General features: G+C 41.6%; 1 protein-coding gene across 1 annotated transcript in view; it reads right to left on the minus strand.

Moving 5' to 3' along the window:
- Positions 1-1,024: 1,024 nt before the first annotated feature.
- LOC146796866 (extracellular calcium-sensing receptor-like) overlaps positions 1,025-18,917 on the minus strand; it is a 187,200-nt gene continuing 169,307 nt past the window's right edge. The window contains exons 6-7 of the mRNA XM_085631404.1: positions 9,364-9,487; positions 1,025-1,956 (exon numbers count right to left, since the gene is read on the minus strand). Coding sequence (XP_085487530.1) covers positions 1,025-1,956; positions 9,364-9,487 — 1,056 coding nt within the window. The remainder of the gene's footprint in view (positions 1,957-9,363; positions 9,488-18,917) is intronic.

Here is an 18,917-nt window from a genome sequence, read left to right on the forward strand (position 1 = left end):
TGCTAAGAAGGATTTACTGTTCAGGAGCACTGGCACGCACAACTTGAATGAGGAGTTACAGCATCAATGAATAACTTAAGAGACAAGCAAACCCTGACTTTTCAAGGAGGATACGTTTTATAGGCACACTCTCAACAATATTTAAATGAACATTGTGCAGAATATTCCTTAAACACAAAACGCTAACAAGTAAAATTAACAATCAACAAGAACATGGATAAAGGTCGAAAAGGATGTGAGTCCTGGAACAATAAATATACATATTTGCACTTTGTGTATATTCTTTTGTGCCTTTTCTGATGTTTGTGACATGATTCATTCTGGCTGTATTCTTTGTAGACGACTCATGCTACAGCTCATGGTGTCTTTCGTAATTCCTTTTAAAAACATCTCTTCTCTTCTGGCTTTAAACATCATTCTTTCCATGGTTGTTAGCTCAGAGGACACCACAAGTTCTCCACTTTGTGTCTTTGTTGAGTCTTGTTTCTCAATGATACTATCATGCAGAAACATGTTTCTGGATATGCTCTTGTGCTTTTAACACTGCTCAGTGATCAAAATGACAAAAGGTTTGGTTCCATCTTTAAATTCTGATTGATTCTGAAGACTGGATATATCACTTTCTAAATCTTGTTCCAAAGGATATCGATAAGCAACTGAAATACAACCCTCAAGTATTCTACATTAAATCTAACAAACAGAGCAGCAAAATAGAGGGCAGTGCAAGCATGTCATTCATTTCATACTTATTTATTAAAGGTCATAATTGCTGTGAAAGCTACTACAATTTCAATGAATAGGAACACAAGTACAAACATCAGAATGTATCTAAAAAGGAAAGAACAATTTTAGTTGAATAAGTAAGTGTCAGATACCTAAATAGGTGACAGAAGAAGACAGTTAGCAAGGCCAAGCCACATTAATCACAGTTGTATGTTTTTAGAGTGAGGGAAATAAATCAATTATTTTGAGGTCAGTGCCTTTTCATTCAATCATTCAACACAACATTTTTCAGCATCTGCTCTTAAGCAACCTTTTTACAGTTTCTAGCAGATATTTCTGATTTAGAGACCAAACTATCCCTTGTATTCATTGCTGGTTTCAGATATATTATGTAAACCTTGGGAGCAAAGATACAGTAGAGAAGGCCAGCACCAGAGGACAAGATTGCAAAAATCTCAACAGCTACCAAGTACTTTCCTTTTGTGCTGAGATAAGCAGGGATAAAACAGAGCCAGACACTCACAAACACCAGCATGCTGAAGGTGATGAACTTGGCTTCATTAAATCTGTCTGGCAATGTCTGCGCGAGATAAGCAATGCCAAAACTCACACATGCCAAGATTCCCAAAAAGCCCAACATGCTGTAGAACATCAGGATGGAACCCTCGTTGCATTCAGCTGTTATCTTTCTAGATGTGGCACTGTTCTGGAGATCTGGGAATGAAGGAGACAATCCAATCCATATAAATCCAAGTACCAACTCTATGAAAATACAGATCAGCACAATGGAATAAGATGTCCTGGAACCAATCCATCTTCTTAACTTGCTGCCAGGCTTGGTGGCCCTGAAGGCGATGACCACCATGATTGTTTTTGCCATCACACAGGAAACAGAAAGTGAGAAGGATATGCCAAATATCACCTGACGGAGCATGCAGGTCAATCTTGCTGGCCGACCAATGAAAATAATTGAAGAGAGGAAGCACAGCATGAGGGCAACAAGAAGAATGTAGCTGAGTTGTCGGTTGTTGGCCCGCACCACAGGAGTGTGCCGATACCTAATGAAAATACACAAAGTGCCAGAGGCATTGAAGAATAGGAATATGGAGATCAAAGCCAAGATTAAACCCAGCGGTTCATCAAAGGACAAGAAGTCAATTTCCTTTGGTGTGCATGTGTCTTTTTTGTAGTTTGACCAGTGATCGTCTGGGCACTTCATGCAGTCTAAGGAATCTGAGAACAACAACAGGCAGTTAATTGGATACAATAGCTTGATAGTGTTGTATTTACTATTACAGTTAATGGATCATACACCTGCACCCACTACCACTGTACAGAATTGTTTGAACAACGAACAAGTTAACGTTTTTGAAGGATGAACATTTTGTTTTTACTACAAGTTACCATTGTAACATCAAACTCTGGGTGATCTTTTGTCTTCTAATATACGACTATATGCTGTCTTGAATCTGTTGTTCTGAGTTCTTGCATGCATCAACATATATAACAACCTAAAGAGAGTTTCATTTGAAATGCTAACTTTGCTGTCATTTGACATTGGGCAGATACTACCAAAATGACACAATGCAACCTTCTCCAAGCTCCGTGTTGACCTTCAATCTTCCTGAATATTAGAATATGGAAACCCTGGCATGCAAGATTGAACACTGAGCCAGTCACACTGCTCTCCGGCTGCATCATGTAATTCCAGTGCTAAAGAGAATGCACTCTGTGAAAACAATGATTATAATTCTCTTTCTATGTAGTATATTTTTTAAACTTGTGTTTGCGATAAATGACAACATTCAGTCAGTCTTACAAATTCAGATAGTATTAGGCCAACCTTGAAAGTAACATGTTGCTTGCTGGCCATGGTAGGATTGATTGAGACCAGTTGTACCTAAAGATTGGGAAGTCATTTCTTGAAGAAACTTGAGAACTTGTCTCTGACATATTTAAAACTCGGGTGACCATGGATTATTTTGATGTTTAAAAAAAGAGAACAAGCTGGTAAAGTTAAACAGTTTCTGACTATCAGCAGGCTGAACACATTTCAGTGTGTTAAGGATCTGTGACTTCTTCAAGAAAATGATTAAAAATGAGTGGTGACTCCTGATCTTTGTGACTATAATCAATTTCTCTTGTGTATTTTATATATGGTTACATAAGTCACTTTTTCCTATGAATACTTGTGCCCATGCATCCAAAGGTGATTTCCATGTGCTATACAAATTGTCCTTTACTAATGTCTAGGGTTTTATTACCAATGTCGTTTTTAGTTATTAGCCTTAATATGAATGTACGATTTAGGTTCTATAATAAATGTTGTACTTATAGGTTAACTGTGCTCACTAATAAGCTGGCGATTTTTGTATTTCTGATTTGGTCTGACGTAATGAATTTTCAAAATAGGCATATATAATGACCAGAAGAAACAACATCTTTTGGAATCACCTCCATGCCACATGTTTCTGATCTGAATTTCAAAAAAAATTCTACTGAATAAAGGACTTTATTTTGTTCACTATGTGAGATAATATTGTGGCAGTCTTCATATGCTCCTGATGCATTGATTATTTACTGGTTTGCTGCTTAATTATAATGTTATGGTGAGCTAAAGACCTAAAGTAAGTCTTCCTCAAATGTTCTCTGCCTCTCACTCATTTACCAACCTTTCTATGTTCCACTCTTTCTCCTGCAACTCTTTTAAAAACTGGGTTTCTGGTTGACAGAGTATGCACCCTGTACAAGCAGGAACCACAATCCTAGTCAGGGTAAGTCACTCTCACTCCTCTATCCTGGGTTCCAACCCGTAGTAGGGTAGGTATACTTACATGGTCCTGAAGAACTGCCACTGACCCTCAAGGCGATGAGGCATGGAATATGACCTCTATGTACTCTTTGTTGAAGCTATCTTGGTACATTACTACCAAAGATAGCTCCCCTGTTTTTATTTAGTCAAGGGTCCCACCTCATTAATAAATCTTCTCTGATACCCTTTAGGCTATTTTAACTATCTGTGCACCTCCCTACACGTATACTCCCCATCACCCACACTCATCAAAAGGCTAGGTTCAAAAGATCTCAGCAAAAGAGGCACCAGTGAGGGGCCCGTCAGTCATTGCAGTGCCGACCCGATGAGGAGCAGCCTAATGATGAATCATGACACCCTTTTGGGTGTGTGAGGGCATTCAGGTCTTGTTGCAGAGATTCTGCTCAGGAACAGAAGTATGCTTGGGACCATAGAACATTTTACATGTTGGAACTGAGTCACCATACTACCTCAGTGTCTATGAGCCTAAGTCCGACTAGCTATAGTGCCTCACTTTCTCTCCTAACCTGTCCAGAGATACAAGTGAATTGGCACCCCAGAACACAACACTCTTGACCCTCTCAGGGATCGCGATAATAGGACACACCTTTTCACTCTCTCACTTGTACTTGTCCCAATAAGATAAACTAGAGACACAAAAGAAGTTTACAATATTTATTTAAACTATCATGCTCTAAGATGCAGTATTTGTGGCACAAATAGAAAACAAATGCATACCAAGAATATTGTTACCATGGTTAATAAACCATATACCATAAAAAGCCCTGTCATATTATATGACAGATAAACCTCCCCCTTCCCCTTCTTCTACTGAAGGTAAATGATTATATATTATAGATATCTGGTTTTAGTGGCAGACCTTAGCATACATAGGTGGGTGTTCTTCATCTCAGCTGACACATCAATCTTGCCTCAGGATCTTCGTTCTGTGTGCATGTGTGTTTTTTTGGAACCCTTGCCCTCTGTTATATGATAAGATGTGTGTGTGTGTTTGCAAACAACAGCTGCACTTCCTTGTTAGGTCTTGTGCTAGTGTCTGAACAGAGAGAATAACCAGGGGCTTTGTTGTCTGACCGTGTCTAGTGTGTTCAGACTAGATCCCAGGAAAATAACAGAATATGAAAACATGTGCAAGTTCTGTGTGTAAATGAAATGTGGCACAAAGGAAGTATGTTATGTAGTAATGTATGCAAAAATAAAGGCAGCCTACAACATAAACAAGTGGGCTAACATAGGACAAACCACAATTTGTTATACAGGAAATATATGACAATCTGATCAATCAGTTTCCACTCCCCTCACAGGTTCCTTCTGGGTTGACTTGCCAGATAAATAAAAAAAATAATCCAGCACTTGTAAAGCTCGAACTAATCACTTCTAAGGGTCTCAAGGCATGGGGGCCATTGGGGAGATTAAGTGAGCTATTCCCCAGAGTCACATGGTGCTGAGCTGAGCTGCTGCCAGGGATCGAACCATGATGCCCACGCTCCAGAGTCAGCCACTCTGGCCACTACACCACACCTCTCCCTGACAGCCTTCTCCCTTCCCCTGGGGAACTGCACCCTTCTTTGAACTAGATTGTCCAATTAGGAGCCTGGGCACTGGGTCTGTCTAACCCGCTCCTTGTCCCCCCTCTTTCATTTATTCTACCTTTTACTTACACAGCACCCTCAGGAGTGACTTATGTGTAATAAAAGTGGAGTTTAAGGCTTGGCAAAGGGTTTTAAATGCCAAGTCGAGGTGGCAGTGAAACTGCTTACACACGCTCTGAAGGGCAGGCCTGAGACAGGTTTGAAAGGCTACTTTTGTGGGAGCACAATTAGTGCTTCAGACCCACTAGTATCATTTAGTTTACAGGCCCTGGGTATATGTTATACCACGTTACAAGGGACTTACAAGAAAACTAAATATGCCAATTGTGTATACACCAATGTTACCATGTCTAGGGGAGAAGCACATGAACTTTAGCACTGGACAGCAGCGGTAAATTGCTCAGAGTCCTTAGGCAAACAAAAAGGATTCAGCAAATATGAGGAGATGAAACCAAAGGCTTGGAGGAAGACCACCCTAAGGATGCCAGGTCTAACACTGACCCACTGGCCCTTCTGTGACATACTTTAGATTTCTAAGTCTTTAACACTATTGCTTCCCCTCACTCCTTTTTTCCACAGGAATGTGGTTAAGGATTGCAGTAATGTTACCCCAGTGCTACCCCTAATGACCATGTGTACTGCTCCCTACATGGTGGCAATTTCACTTGGTGTACCTTTTCTTACATAAGTCCTCATCTTCCAGAAGGCCCCGGGCAAAGCAGTGCACTGTGCCCTGCCTACACAACCACTCACACAACCACTCACAGGAATATAAATGTTTAATGGAAAATTAGTGGTCAGCATGGGGGCCACTATGCTTGTGTGGGCCCCTGGCAAAATCACAGCATTCCCATGTGTTAAGACGACAGTGCCTATAGGACAAACAGGCATTGTCCCATGGGCTGGTCTGACAGGTCAGTGTATGCAGGGCTGGCTCTAGGGCGGTGCGACCGGTGCCACCACACCGGGTGCTGACTTAGCATGGGGGCGCCTGTTTGCTAGTGTATGATGTGCTTAAATGTAGGGGTGGGCGGAATTTGCGAAAGCGACTTTCGCAAATTATCGCGAAAATGTTAAAAATCTCCGCAAACAAGCGGAAATATCGCGAAGATGCGGAAGTTTTTTTCCCGCCCGTTCGCGATATTTTCTGTATGGTTGCGGGTCGCTAACTTACCCCTGCGGATGCTCGCGGGCGCGGCCATCTTGTTTTCAGTTGTCTCGCGGTGCATGATCGCGAGAAGAAAGACGTGATCGCGCGACGCATGACGTCACTGCGGACGCGAACTGTCGCGAGACAGCGCAAATGGCTAAAACAATACAACATCTCATGGAGAACGCGACCGGATCGGGAAAACTTGTCGGCGAACGCGGGGATTCAGGTAAGGCGATCGCGCGAGAATGTATTATTTTACAGCGCGAGTAAGAACCAAATTATCGCAAAGCTGCGGAATGCGGAAATTTTGACATTTCCGCGCTCTCCGCGGAACGCGGAAATGCCAAATTATCGCAAATTCCGCGAACGGAACGGAAATTTTGCCCAGGCCTACTTAAATGCACCTGCTGCCGCATTCATGGCCTCCAGCAATTTTCAGGCAACAATTAAAATGTCAAGAAAACTCCGGTGATTAATGTTCTTCCTGGGAAGATCGGGGTTTTGTCTAGTAGAAGTTTTGACTTGTGGAAGTTTTGATTCATGGTAAGGTAGCGCAGAGGGTTAATATGCCTGCTGCAAAGAACATGTCCCATGCAGATCACAAAGTGAATATAATGTAAACAGGTCAGGGGGTTACTGCTTTTGTCAGAGACTTCTTTCTTTTTGTTAGTTGCAGTTTACAGTGAGCTATTAACTGTCATCAAAGAACTGCGTGCAGACTTCAAGGTATGGATTAGAGCGTATGGATTTTTTCCCCAGACATTCATTATTGTAATGTTTGTAAAAAGGGTTCATTTGGATACAAATCAGTTCTTGGTATTAAAGAGAGCCCCATTGTGTTACATTTTAAATTCAGAGTCTGTGCTTCTCCAGACCAAGTACTCTTCATCTATACTGCCTACCTGTATGGATGACATGTGAATCCACCCCTTGTTGTCCTCTGTCTTATGTAACATTTTCTATTCACTGATTTACACACCCATGATTGATTGTCTCTGTGTAATGTGTGTGTTATGTAAAGTGCTCTGACCCCCTTCACTTTTATGAGTGACCCTATAAATTGTATTAAATGCATCTGAGAGAGAGTGGTTATGGAGACTGTTAAAGGGTGGTAGAGAGGGAATCCGCGGCAGAGGTAGTCATTGGGGGGGGACCAAAAGACATTGTCGCACAGGGCACCACCAGTGCTAAAGCCGGCCCTAAGTGTATGGGCAGGTTTTAGCTCTTTATGGGCCTGATTTGTGGTCTGCTCGGCTGATGTTTACTGTTAATTTCTCTGTTATTTGAATGTCAATAAAATTGTCCCTGACTCTTATTTGTCTTTCTAACTGTATGATTGTATTTCAATAGGACAGTGACATTGCACAAGTGAGCGTACTAAGAAACAACCACTTCAGTAGACAGAGAAATCCAAACACATCATGCGCTAATAAAGATCTGTGACATGGCACATTGGAGCTGCCCAATGCCCATTCATACTATGACAAATAATGCGCTGCACCGACATTTTGCCAAACAAAATGAATCAAGACTGCATTGAATCTGAACAATGAGTTTGTCAGCATTCAAGTGTTGCCTCAGCTTTCCCTGCTAGGCATTCCCTGCTAAAATGTAGAAACCATCCCCAGCCCCCTTCCTGCTCTCTTTTTGCAATCTTTGTCTCTATTTTCACTCTCTGTGACATTCTTCTGCTCTCTTTCTTGACTATTGCTCTTGTTGACCAGCCACAGCTCTTCCATTAGGGTGGAGGAGAGACACCCCACTAAACAAAATGCTGTAGAGTGAAAAAAGAAAATGCTAATAAAGTTAATTTATTACCATTTTATTTTTCACTACTCACAGGCAGAGTGTCAGGGTGGGGTGGGCCATTGCTGCTGAGTGGCAGCAGCAGGGAGAAGTGGTGAGCACTTAAGTTTAATGTGTGCATGTCACTTTGGCCAGCGGTCTTCGGACAGCCACCCAGACATGCTCCCTTTAAAGCTCTCCAACTGGAGCTGCCTTAGAAGACTGGGTGGAGCAATCACAGGCCCCCAGTGCCTGAGGGAGTGTCGAGCCAGCACGCTCCAACCAATCCTCACATGCGGCTTAACAATATCAGCTGCATGAAAGCAGTGTCTGGAGTGGTTAGGGGTGTTGACTCTTGAGCCACGTGCTCCTCGCAGGACCGAGGAGCACCGAGAGGAAGAGGAGAGGAGGAGGCGAGCCAATTGTTAATGTTATGATTTTGACCCACTGATAGGCACTTTGAGAAACTTGCACTGCCTTCAGGCTCAACTCCAGAACTCTCAGCCATAAACACTGTTTATAATGAGCCATGATTGAGAGCTTTGACATTGACCCTACCTTCATTCACAAAGTCCCAGTGGGTCAATATGACTGATTTGTGCACCCCACCACTTATGGTGAAATAAACCCCACTATGAGACACACAGGCAGGGTTCCTTGACCTTCAAGACAAGGCTTCAAATGGCTCCAACCCCTCTGACCTCTTCATCGCTGGAAATCCCCATTGGAGTCGAGAACTTGTAGGTGAAAAAGAAATCGTGTGATATTGTCAGGATTCTTCTGTAGCATAAAATCTATCCATCTGTTTGCTCTAATAACTTATTTTAAAACGATTTAGGCAGCTCTACAATACCTTTTAAATTATGTTCTTATATGGTTGCTTTCTTACATTTTTTCAGACAGAAAAATACTGGAGTTCACAAATTTTCCCACGATTTTTCCCAACGTGGCTTTTACAATATAGGCCAGGCTGGTAAAAACCTGCTAGGTGGCACCCCTAGATGGAATAATTGGCAATCCTGCTCTGCCCCTGAAAGGGCTACAGGGCCCTCCATGTAGGAGAAATGCACTGCACAGATGCTGGTTACATAAACTGTCCAACTGCCTTGCTATCATAATTCACTCAATATACCAAATTATGTTGTGCCCAAAAATTTCAGTTTTTTTCACAATAGATGCTTTTCACTAGTTTACAATAACCTTAGGTAAGATGCCCGGGGTTCTTCGTTCTTGCCCCTTGGTTTTTATTGAACATTGATAAAAGGGACTGCACCCACCTGTTTGATTGGAGATGCTCCCAACAGGACAGGGCACACAGGTGAAACAACAGCTTGGACGTCCTGAAATGGCGGACTTCCTGTATCCGGGAGCACAGCTCTCACTGCAGACTGACACAGGGACCTGTAAAGAAAACAGCGGTGAATGTGCTTGTGAATGACTGCACTGCCCGCATTAGGCTGTGGTGTTTCATCACTGTAGATAGTGATGCATAGCTGACTTCCAAGCAGACCTCCAAGTTTGCAAATAGATCGTAGCACTTTCCTTCAACGATTCTTACAAAAGTGTCACAATGTTAAAAAAAATAGTCATTAAAATAACCAGGCAAATCCTCCTTTTATTGGCTCAGTGACAGAGCACAGACAATAGAAGGAGGGTGAGACATAGGCCATTTCTTCCAGCCAGATACTGTTAGGCCCATGTTCATCAGTCTTTCACACAACACAATGCAGCAAGGTAGTGCATGCAAGGGGGAGGACATTCCTGCTCTCTGCCTGAACTGGTGCACAAACTGCTGCCTAGTGCCAACATGTGTTCTAGGGTGCCTGTGTTGTAAGCAGGACACTTTCCTGCACAAAAACAATCCTCAGAGGCATTTTACTCTTTTTGCGTGTGCTGCAAAATCCTATACACTTAGAAAGAGGTAACAGAGAGTATGTGCACGCTGGAGGGGAGACGTACAATTCTGATGCATTCCCAAGTCTACTATTGTTGGTAAATCTGGGAATGTATCAAAATGCATGAGTGGATATGTGAGAACACATACACTCCACCTATGGCATTCCTCCCTGCCACAGGGCAATGCAAGGCAGCGATTTGTGCTGCCTTGCGTTTAGATTTAGCAAGCCACGAGGTGGCCATGCGGACTGGAAATTCTCGTTTAGGTTTTGCATCGCCCTTGCATCTCTTGCAAGGGCAATACAAACCTTGATAAATGTGGGCCACAATTCATAGGACAACACACTTTTTCTACCATCTGCTACGAGAGTCCACTGCTTTAGCCTGAGCAGGAAAGTTCTTGCTAGTAAGCTGTAATGCTTTTTTAAATTTGATGGAAGTGAGTGTTGCTACTGCTGACAGATGCAGTGATTGTTAGTCTGTTCTTGCCAGGGCTGTGGGAGTATGACAACCTCCTATTCCGAGAAACACAGCTGGTGGACACTGCTAGGTCATAGACTTTGACTTGAGTGTTCAGGAATGAAATACCAAAAGCCAAGCTTATTTTTATGACAGGCACATTTTCTGCCTGCTACAAAATACCACAAATTTTGAGGTTGGGGACTGCACATTTTACTTTTTGTGCTATCAAATTTGCCATCACAGATGGCAATATAATGGGGGTTCTAAAGATATAAAAGAATCCTATGTAAATGAACCCCTTTTAGATGCAGTGGGATTAAATTCAACTCATAACTATTCAGGCTGGCAAATCAAATATGTCTGCTGCTGGGGCTAGGTGAAAAAAGTAGAACAAATGTGAAAGAGTAGAAATTTGTAATTGTCTAAAAGCCGGCAAATGAGACCCCAATTCAGAGTCAAGCAGAGTGAGACACAAGGAGTATCACCCCACCTGATTCAGTATGAGTAGATTTTTCTACATCCTTTTTTCCAGGTCTCGGTGACCCTATCTCATTTTCCAGCTGGTAATTCTGGCAAGAAAACTTGCATGAGGCGATGCCTGGAGAGCAGGCCAAAACTCACTCCCCTTTTTGGGCAGAAAAAAACCTTCCCATTCTCACCCCCACTCCACCACCTCCCTCCATCACCCCTTCCCTCAACAGATACACAGCTCAGAGCTGGTGGTAAATCTATGCATTAAAATGGCATTGGAATTGGACATTTTTTGTGGTTTGGGGGCCAGAAAAATCAGTCCATAAAGTAATTCATATTCTATAAGGTTTTACTTGTGACTGCTCGGATTTACCGCATGATAAGGGTAAAATCACATGTGATTTTACCATTTCCCCAGCATTGTTTAATTTTCAATTAAGTCTCAAGTTATCCAATCAGAACATCTGCTTCTCAATCAAACTGTATTTGGTCTTCAGTTTATGATATTTCAGGTTCTTGCTCTGTAACCAGTCAGAATTTGGAGGGAATCCAATGTGTTACTGAACTGCCTATTCTTGGCAGCACATTCAATTTTCAATGGGGAAACTTAACTTGATATTGATATGCTTCTGTAGTTGGGGCTCTCCACACATTGGCCTTCTTACTTTTGTTTTTACACAAAATGGTTTTAAGCCGAATTCGATGAATTTTTCCCACATGTTGGCGATACTGAAGGTACCCAGGGTTTGTGCTATTTCCTGGAGGGAACCAAGAAAATAGCCAAAATATTGCAAAATAACTTTTTTTTATTATCTAAAAATGTGCTTTGCAAGAAATTGTATATTTTGGGTTCTAAAAAGGCATCAAAATGGATTGCTGCACTAAGATCACACTCTTACCAGCTTTCAAAAACAAGCTGTAACAAAAAACAGATCTGACCAAAGTTTTTAAGTGGTTGTCTATTTTTCAGATTTTTGTGGTTATTACCATGTTGCTGTTTGCAGTGGAAACAAGCATGAGAACCATGGGTGAAACTGTAAAGTTCTACACTTCTAAATATTACAAACAACTCGGAGTTCAACAAAGGGATATTTGTGCTGTGCCAAGCAAATGAAACCTGATGCTCCTCAAGAGATAGCCACATTTTGTTTTTAATTTGCTAGTGGTGTTCCCATATGTGAAATACCTACATTGTGCTAGGGTTAGCATTTTGGCAGGAGTTTTACCTTCAATGTGCTACTAGCAGCATTTTGCACCTAGAAGGCATGCATTGAAAAATAGTGCTGCTAGCACCTTGGAGGTAATTGCATTTACAATGCCAGTATCAGTAATATACCATAGCAAAATTATGGCATTAACACATTGAAGGTAATCACCTCCAATATGCAAGTACTGGTATTTACTATTTTAGTATGGGTGCACATTATGCCAAGTGTTATGCCAAGAACTCTGTGACATTAATTAGGCGTGCCACATATCGGGAACCACTGCCATCCTCCCTTCCCCACCTACTTTCCTTCTCATTCACATTCTCTAACACAAACTCACACTCATTTTATCCACTTCCTGTCACCCACTCTCAATCACTTACTGTCACTCTTACTCTCAATCAAGCTTACTGACTCATTCTCATTCACTACCTGTCACTCACTCTCATCACTCACTTTTGCTCACTCACATACATGCTCTCACATTCACATGTCAACTTTCAAACAAACACACTTCCTCCTGACAAACGTACAAACAACATATACATTTAAAGGCATTTTCCTTTTACTAACCTCAGCCGCCAGTAAAGGTTTCATTCCAGCTCCTGGTACTAAATTCTGTATTATACTAATAGTGAATTCACTATTACTATAATATAGATGGCCAGAAAACAAGGAGAGCAGAGCTCTTTTCCCATAGAGGTGAGCTGTCTCTGTATTCCTGGCAGTGGTTTTGCCCCCTTCTGTTGTAGGGATTCTGCCCAAGAACAGAACTATGCATAGGATGATGGGACCTTAGTGAGCAGGGACTGAGTCTTCCTACCACCTGAGTGCCCATAAACCCTGGACCGACTAGCTAGAGTGTCTCACCTCCTCCTCCCACACAGAGACACAAGTGATTAGACACTCCAGTACACAACACTCCCCGAATCTCTCACGAATCACGGTAACAAGACACACCCTTTCGTACTTGTCCACAATAAGATCTGACAAAGACACGAAACAGTTAAAAATATTTATTGTAACTAACGTGCCCTGACGTGCCGTATAAGTGCCACGACAAGCAGAAAAATACATAGTACAAATCTAGTCAGCATAGCAGTTAGTCTGTATATCATCAAGGAAGATGTCATTATACAGAATTAAAGGGGGCAAGCCTATATTGCCTATACTCCCCTTGCTAAGAAAGAGTATTATTATATAATAGACGATCCCTGGGCTTTGTCAGCATACCCCATACCTTAGACTATAGGTAATAGCTCTACATCAGTGGTGCTGTCTCACTCTTCTCCCTGGAAAGATCCCTCTCCAAGTCTGTCACCCCATGCATGCATCCCCCATCATATCAAAGTATGAGTTTTCTAACAACAACTGCACTGGTATGTTTTGTCTAGGTGCTAGGGCCTGACCAGAACAGAATAACAAGGGGCATTGTTGTTTATCGACCTTGCTCACAATGTTCAGACTAAATTGGAATGACAGAAAACGAACACTGCAGACAGTTCTCATATGAAAGGCACCAACAAATGTATTTTGCAAAAAATAAAGTCATGTAGTAACGTGCGCAAAGCTGCCTAATGGCTACCGGGCTCATGCTAACTTAGTGATGTAGACAATGTCCCATCGGCCACATGACACTTCCTTAGCCAGGGGTCACAAAAAGAGTTCCAGGGATTTCGAGGTGCAAGTCAGGGCTCATAACTGTGACCTGGGGGTGATCTTTAAATTATAGACCACTCATGGTTTTACCAGAGAAACTAATCATTGAAATGAAAAAAGTAAATGAAATAAGTAGGAAAAAATTTAAATATGTAAATTTGTGGGGCCATAGGCCCCCATGCATCTTCAATGACCACACAGACACAGTTAGGTAGGGTGTAGAACTAGCCCAGGTCAGCCCGGCCCCTTTTATTGTCAGGGTCACATGTCCTGTGAAGTCTGTGCTGGATGGGTGTGGGGTGGGGTGTAAGCTAACCCTCTGGGAGTGGCTGGTGCTGACAACAACTAGAACAGTGACCTGCAGGTCACTACAGGTGACATATTAATCTTACATTTTTTTGCCCCAATTGCCAATTTACAAACAGCCAACAACTTACCTGCAACCAAAATGATTTTTTTAAGTGAGTACAGACTCTGCAACAACTTATGTGGTAAAATCTAATGAATTAAAAATGTGTATGAGGGAAAGGTATGCATTTGTTAAAATATACCAAGGATCCTGAGTTTAGAGATAATAATATCAGCACAACTGTGAATTTGGGACTTCACATATTATCCTGTGATTCAGAGATAATTTTGCAGAAAAGCTGTCCGTTCTTGCACAGTAATTTTCATTTTTGAAACCAAAATGGAAAGAAATTCAGTTGATAATAACACATGTTCTACTATTCGTTGTTCTAACACCTCTCCAGATTATAAAGGAACCAGACTTGAGTGTCTGTGTCCAATGCCCATTATACAAAAACCACCAAAAAGCAACAAAAGAATTGACCCATTCAAGTGATGTGGGTAGTTGTGGTATTCAGAATCAGGCTAGTTAGTCCACCACCCTGGAAAACCTATCAATCCAAGACATTCTAAAAACTAGACATCTGTGGGAGTCCTTGGCAAAGTGACCAGCTCCGATCCCACTACGTTTTATATCCCAAAAGTCCTTCAAACATCAAACTTTGGCAGAAATGACAAATTGTCCTCATATTTATTCAGGCAAAGTTATAGAATCTGCAGAAATTCAGAAATGTCCTACCTCCTAGAGTTGTCACTCTTCTTGTGTTAAAATGTTATGCCACTTGTATGGCTGGACATATTGCTCATTTTTGGGATCTTAAATTTTGCTGTGTTTGAGAGTGGGCTTTGCCATCCCCCAGGGAAACCTACCAAACCCAGACATTTCTGAAAATGAGAAACACTGTGGTGCACACGGTGCTTTCTTACACAGAATGCTCTGTAAATGTCACATTTTTTATAACATCACACTTTCCTCAACTTTCTGTAAGAGAAAGTTCTAGAATTTTGGGGAGTACACAAAATGCAAATACAATAGCAACCTTTGATTCCCCTTTCCTTGTTATTAGTTATCTCCCATGAAGGGAGAAAAGCTGAAAATTAATTATGTCTGACTGGAGGCAATCCCCTGTTGCAAAAAAATGTCATGGGTTTTGCAAAACGTAACTTTTGGAGAAGTTGCCGTGCACTTATCAGGATAAAAAAAAAACATTGGGTAAAAGTGTAAGAAATTGGGTATTGATTGAAGGGGGTGAAAGCCTACTCAATCAACAACCACAATTTTTGTCAGGGATGCCACCAAAAGCCACTACTTGTGCTTAACCCTCTAGTAGCCTCTCATTAAAAGAGGCTAAGTGCAAAGTACTTATGCAACACACAAACAGTAATACAGTGAAAACACAACACAATTAAAATACCAAATCAACTTAGAAAAATAGCATACATTTTAAAATAAGAACAACAATAATAAACATCCAATCTGTAGACCAGTGATATGCCATTTTAAAGGTCTATGTAAAAATAGTGGCAAGAAGCAGGAAGCGGTAACTGTGGGTATCTGGTTGTTCTAGACCGGGTTCAGGCCAACCAAAATGGAATGAGGGCCAGATATAGGGACAAGGTTAGTCCCGCTAAAAACGTTATCTTCTCAAAGTCAAATGCACAGATTTCAAATCTTCAGGTTTTCAGAGAAGCTCAACTGATGCCAGCCTAGGGACCAGGATTTGGGGAGGAAGTCCTTGGGGATCAGGAACTCACTCCATCGGAGGCCAGCATGACTCAGGCAGGTCCTATTGCAGGTCCAGTCATGTCCAGTTACATGTTCCATCAGGGTCAGCTGGACGGTTGCAGACAGGCCTCAAGAGCTTGTTGTGTTCCTGTACCTCAGAACAGGAGGTCAACCAACAAGCCCTTGGAGTCACTCAGGTTAGCCTGGGATGAAGAGAGTAGGTCTAGTCTTCCTTCTCGCAGAGCAGGACAGGCCTCAAACTTCAGAGAAGTCCTCTGAAGAACATGGCAGGCCTCGTGCAGAAGGGTAATCCTCTGGTAGCAGCAGGGCAGTCCTCTTAGGAGCAAGGCAGGCCTCAAGCAGCAGAGCAGACCTCTGGGGAACAAGGCAGGCCACTAGCAGCAGGGTAGGGCAGTCCTCTGGTGAAGAAGGCAGTCCTAGTTCTGTATTTCCACAAGTCCAGGAGTATACTGAGGTCTTAGGGTCCAATATTTGTACCTGATGCCAGCCTTTGAATTGTGGGGTATCGTCTAAACCTTCCCCCACACCTGGTTCTGGAAACTTCCCTTCTCTCCCCTGCCCAGGCTCCAAGAGGTCTAGGGTGACAATGGGCTGGTGCCAAGGTCTTGTAAAGTGTGCTGGAGGCTGCCATTTGAAATACAAGTGGGGCAGGGAACAGCTCCACGCCTCATTCTGGCCAATGACCCATCATGCCAACACCTAGCCTCCCTTTGTCTCATTCTCTGGGAGGAAAACACAAGGGTCAGCTGCTAACTACAGCCCGTCACGCAACCCAGGACACATGATGCAGGCACCAAATGCTTAGGACAGGAAAATGCCAGCTTTTTAAAAGTGAAAAAGCAAAACTAGGACCCAAGTCCTAGACAGATGGCGCACTACCTTGAAAACTCAAATGATGAGTGTATTAGCTAAATGTTAATCAGAAACCTTTTACATTAAGTCAATGTTATGAAATCAAAAGTTCATATAATAACAGAAATCTTGCAACGTTTCCAAAAAATGATGATGGCAGAATCCAATGCTGAATCTTCAATTTACTTTATTCAAAGAGGATTTCTTCAACTGATATCCTTAATGATTGTTAAATCAAAATGATGCATTTAAATGTGGATATTCATTCCCAATGCATTTCGGGTGTGCTTTCACCCTTCGTCAGGGGAAATCTACAGAACAAACATATATATAATAATGAATCTAATTACTCAATAAAAAAGACTTATAAAGGTTCCTACATCCGGAGCGGTTAGTGCTAGTGCAACTCATGCAGTCAAATATTGATTTGTTACTTGATCATTTCACGATCATTCAGAGGGTTAGTTGTAAGTTCCTCTGTGTCAACAGAAATCAATGGAAGAAATAGTTTGAAAGCCAGTTTAGCCCTGAGTAGATGGAAGGAATCTAAAACTAGCGTGACAGGCCGTGTTTTGAAAGATGATAAAATGTGAAATGAGAATCATGATAGAATGAAAAATGAGAATCACCTGTGATAAACGTGCGTGGTGAACCTGATAAGTTAACTACCGTACCAAAAAACTGTACTTTAAAATACTGTTGCGTAAATTGAAAATCACCCGTGAAAGATGTGCGCAACGTAAACAATAAAAATAAATACCTCCAATTCAATGCTGAAGAGAGTATACAAAAGTAAACTGCAGCACTGTCCAAAAAGTTGCCGTTAATCAACTCGTGACGCAAAACTATTGGCCTCAAATCAAGGACCCTGCGATGAAAATAACCATAATTCGTGATCTCCCTGTTACATCTTCAAATGCGTAACTAATGTTGAAACAGATTAAGAATTCGTGTTTACCTTCAAATTCGTAACGCTACTGGTGACTGTGCGAAAGCTTATTCAGTAGTTGTCAACTGTCCTAATGGACTCCTTGGTATAAAAACTGCAAAAATGTTAATTAAAAGAAATGTAGATAACCTTAAATGCTCTAGTGTACTATGTAACGTCAATGAATAATACTATCGTTGTATGAAGCTCACCTCGTCTCAGACGTACAAACACTTCACACGCTATAACTGGTAACTCCCGTCAGCATCTGTGGCAGAAAGTGTATTATAAGTCAAAGCCTAATTGTAATTCTGTCCCCAACCTCCATACAAGGTGAAACTCACCGTAGTATAGTAGACTGCACATGCGCTAGTCTCAGCAACCTGGGTCCTGATGCTACCTCGTCTCCTCTTTGTGGGTTAAATGCGTTATACTAACTCCGGCTTCTACCGTCACTACGTGCACCATTAGATATAGAAATAGGACAGAACAAAAGAGCTGAATCGAAGGAAGTTGCAAATGGCAGACATCTTAACAGGTATTAAATTCAAGTGGTAACGTCATGTTTTACAATGGTCATCAAAGAGATTTGAATGTTGAAATGATGAAAAAACAAAAACTGTTACACAAACAAGTAACATTAACAGCCCAGGTTACACATCTCTGTTTCTAAATAAACGATTCCAAGTTTCTCAATTAATATACGAGCAGTGACTAACCATCATTGTGCTACAATGTCGTTATCAATTTATGGCCACAGTTTCACACTTGCATGATAATCAGAGTTCAAATCTGCTCACAAAGGTTGACAAGTAAAAAACCCAAACATATGCTCAAATGACAGCTTTTTAGAAGATGCTAACAGTGGCGCTTGGTAAAAGATTACATTATCATACATATATAAATATGTGAACATACTTGCAGGAAACCTGGTGCAATAAATCATAGTGTAACATGTTCATACAGAGGTGGATTTCACCACCAACTACACCTGAATAGTTAAATCAATGGAATGGGTTAGAATGTGACAGAACCACTGAACATGATTCTTTGCGTGTATACTAAGAATAAACACAATGCAAACATTGGAAAATTAAATCAATGAAATGACTAAGCTTATTACAAAACCATTGAACATGATTCATTGAAGGTACACTGTACATAAACACAGAACAAAACATAGTGTGCTATCTAAAATGGTTTGTGTGTAAACCGAATCCTATCTTGGCATGTGGTGCTGTTGAAGTGCGCTATGCTGTA

Source organism: Triturus cristatus, chromosome 10 (genome assembly GCF_964204655.1).
Source record: "Triturus cristatus chromosome 10, aTriCri1.1, whole genome shotgun sequence".
NCBI lineage: Eukaryota > Metazoa > Chordata > Amphibia > Caudata > Salamandridae > Triturus > Triturus cristatus.